We start from the raw sequence: 2,752 nt of genomic DNA, 5'->3' as shown, positions 1-2,752 counted from the left end.
AATGTGACTTGCATGTATGTTATTGTACTGCAACTTCTGAGGGAGAGCGAGCATGGCTACCCTATCCGTTCAACCATGGAACCACCTGTCCGCGCTGTTCTTTCACTTCCCGGAAGAAATCGCCCAATACAACACAACGATGCGCAGTAACTATTGCCGGGGGCAAGCGCATGGCGCCCAGAGAGCGTGACTGGCCTCCTTGCGCTGGAAAAAAAAGTTCCGAGACAGCCGAATAGTCTTAGTTCTGGCTACGACCGCCAGATTGTCACTACTAGTTTCACAGACGGCTGGACGATGATGAGACGGGGTCGAGTTCGCCCGTCTATTGTCCCCGAGAAAGGGGCCATTGGATCCAATCAACCGACCTGGATCCGACAGCTGAACCTGAATGCGGCATTCCCGGGAAAAATAGGGTGCCGTTTCAATTCTAATAGTATTCCGTATTGGTTAAGAAAAGGAACGGACCCCACAACTTAGAAGTCGGTACAGAAGTATCAATGACCTTTTGGTCGTTCGCTGGGGCTAGGAAGAATGAAAGTTAATCAAGGGTTTCTGCCTTGCAGACAGCCCAACTGCTTAGGGCGCTTTGCCTTGGAGTGCCAAGCATCACGAAAGATTATGAGGCGTCACACGTGTGCATGGGTGGCTGTGCACGAGCACCGCACCGGGTGCTTCGTACGTTACCGAGAGAGAGCCAGAGTGAAAGAGGGGAGAGGGCAGTGCGGCTGAGCCAGGTAGGCGAGGTTTATAATACCCTCCAGCGACGCCCACGCACGCATTCTTTCGTTCTCCTTTTTCTTGCTCCTTCAGTGACGGCCTACCAGGTCTGGTCTTCGTTCCCTCGGAGAGCCCTCCTCAGCACGGCCACCACCAGCCAACGTTTCCGCACACCTGGGTCCTCGAACCCGCGGTCGAGAACCCACTCCCGGTCAATGCTATCGCAGTCCCTCTCCCAGATGGATTCGACCTCGAGCCCTTGGGCCGCGAGCGCCTCCGCGTCGAAGAAGCCCCGCATTTTCTCCCGGCCCGTATGAAACCCAGCCACGATCAGGGCCCTGGCGTCCGGGCCATCGCCGAGGAACCACGCCACCGACTGCCGCAGGTTGTCGTGCTGCCAGGGCATCCAGAGACAGTCGGCAACGAAGACGCGGTCGAAGGCGTGCCGGTTCTCCCGCGCCAGCGGCGTGTCGTCGAGCTCGCCCCAGCCGTGGCCCTCGGCCTCGATGCCACCTCCGCCGCTGGAGACATCCAGCGCAGCGATCTGTCCGGACGGCGATAGCGACGGTTGCGTGTTGGCCGCTACGTTGTGTCGCAACACCTCCATGTTAACTGGCGCAGGGTAGTCGGTCACGACGACGCGGCGGGCCCCGAGCAGCGCCGCCATCAGAGAGGGAAGGGCAGTGCCGGCGCCGAGCTCGATGGTGCTTAGCCCGGCGACGTTGAATTTGGACAGTGGCGCCGTCCGCACCGGCTTGTCACTGTGCTGTGCCGGTGCCGCAAGTGCAGCGGTATGCGGGGCAGAGGCCGCATCCAACTTGAGGGTCCCAGCCTCGACAAGCTCGGCCAGCAGCAGCGACGAATTCCACAGGTAATGGCCAAACAGACTACGGTCCTCGTCGGCCGTAGGGTCCGCTAGCTTGATGTGCAGGGGCTTGGGGAGGTGGGGTGACGTGTATATCAAGCCGTGGCTGGGATCGCCGTGCTGGTTCGTGATATCATCGGGAAATATTACACCGAGTGCCGAGGCCATGATGTCCTCGGGCTCCGTTTCCGGGACGTTCGTCGTAAGGCGGGCTACAAGAGCCATCTCGTGTTTTCCCCTGAGGGTTGCGAAGCAAAGGGGGGATGGAGTGGTATATCCGTGTGCGTGTCTGTGCACCGGCACTGAGATAGGCGCCGCTCTATACCACCAGACCGTGTCGATCGACTACCAGCACATCAAGCTACCTATCATAGAAAGCAAGAAGAAGGGGATAGGATGGGGGGCGGGCTTGACACTTGGACGGGGAGAGATGAAGAGCGAACCAGCGATGACGAATTCCGACAAAACATACAGAAAACAAAAGCAATGCCTCTCCAGCAACACTCAATCAATACCGAGGGTTACACGAATTATTTACCAAGAATTCCTTGGTAATGACTCGATGTAATCTGACGCTTTTAGAGAAATGTGTCAGCACGTCTTGTCTTGGTGGGGTGGTGTTTTTTTAGGGTTCGTGGGTCTTGTGGGAGCTCCTACCCTTGTGATCCCAGAGGGGGACGACCGGATAAAATGGACAGCACAGTGACCGCTATACGTTGGTTAGCGTGACACTCAGGTCCCCCCAACTCTCGCACTAAAGAACTAATCGCCTGGTATAGTCACGAGCTTACATTCTTTCATTTTGCCCTTTTACCAGTGCTTGGAGTCGCTTCTCTAATTTTGCAAAGACGTGATTTGGAATATACGAATAGTGGCGAGTGCGCTAGCTGCCCCCCAATCAACATTAGCGTTGACGCACATATTTTCACAAGAGACATACAAAGCTTTCCGTAGGTAGATATTTGTCTGACACTGGTAACGGCAAACGAAGATATGAGGTACCTTATTTGTGACAAGCTCTATTATATTGGTACAAGAAGGGCAGGATACGAGAAACGAATAGAAACGACGCGAACAGTGAAAAATTGGCTAGAACCAATTCCAACCAAAACAAACAGAAAAACACACAAAGATGGCGACCATCGACCAAGTGTGCTGTGGGTATATTCA

General features: G+C 55.3%; 1 protein-coding gene across 1 annotated transcript; it reads right to left on the bottom strand.

Moving 5' to 3' along the window:
• Positions 1-817: 817 nt before the first annotated feature.
• On the bottom strand, positions 818-1,807 carry B0T26DRAFT_638066 (uncharacterized protein; the record flags this gene model as incomplete). The annotated part of the gene is made up of 1 exon (XM_060436992.1): positions 818-1,807. The coding sequence occupies one exon, from the start codon at positions 1,805-1,807 to the stop codon at positions 818-820; it is 990 nt and encodes a 329-aa protein (XP_060300245.1).
• Between the last annotated feature and the right edge of the window lie 945 nt (positions 1,808-2,752).

Source organism: Lasiosphaeria miniovina (assembly GCF_030549165.1).
Source record: "Lasiosphaeria miniovina strain SMH2392-1A chromosome Unknown B0T26scaffold_2, whole genome shotgun sequence".
NCBI classification, from domain to species: Eukaryota; Fungi; Ascomycota; class Sordariomycetes; order Sordariales; family Lasiosphaeriaceae; genus Lasiosphaeria; species Lasiosphaeria miniovina.
Note: the sequence above shows the minus strand (reverse complement) of the source record. Positions and strands in the feature narration are given on the sequence as shown.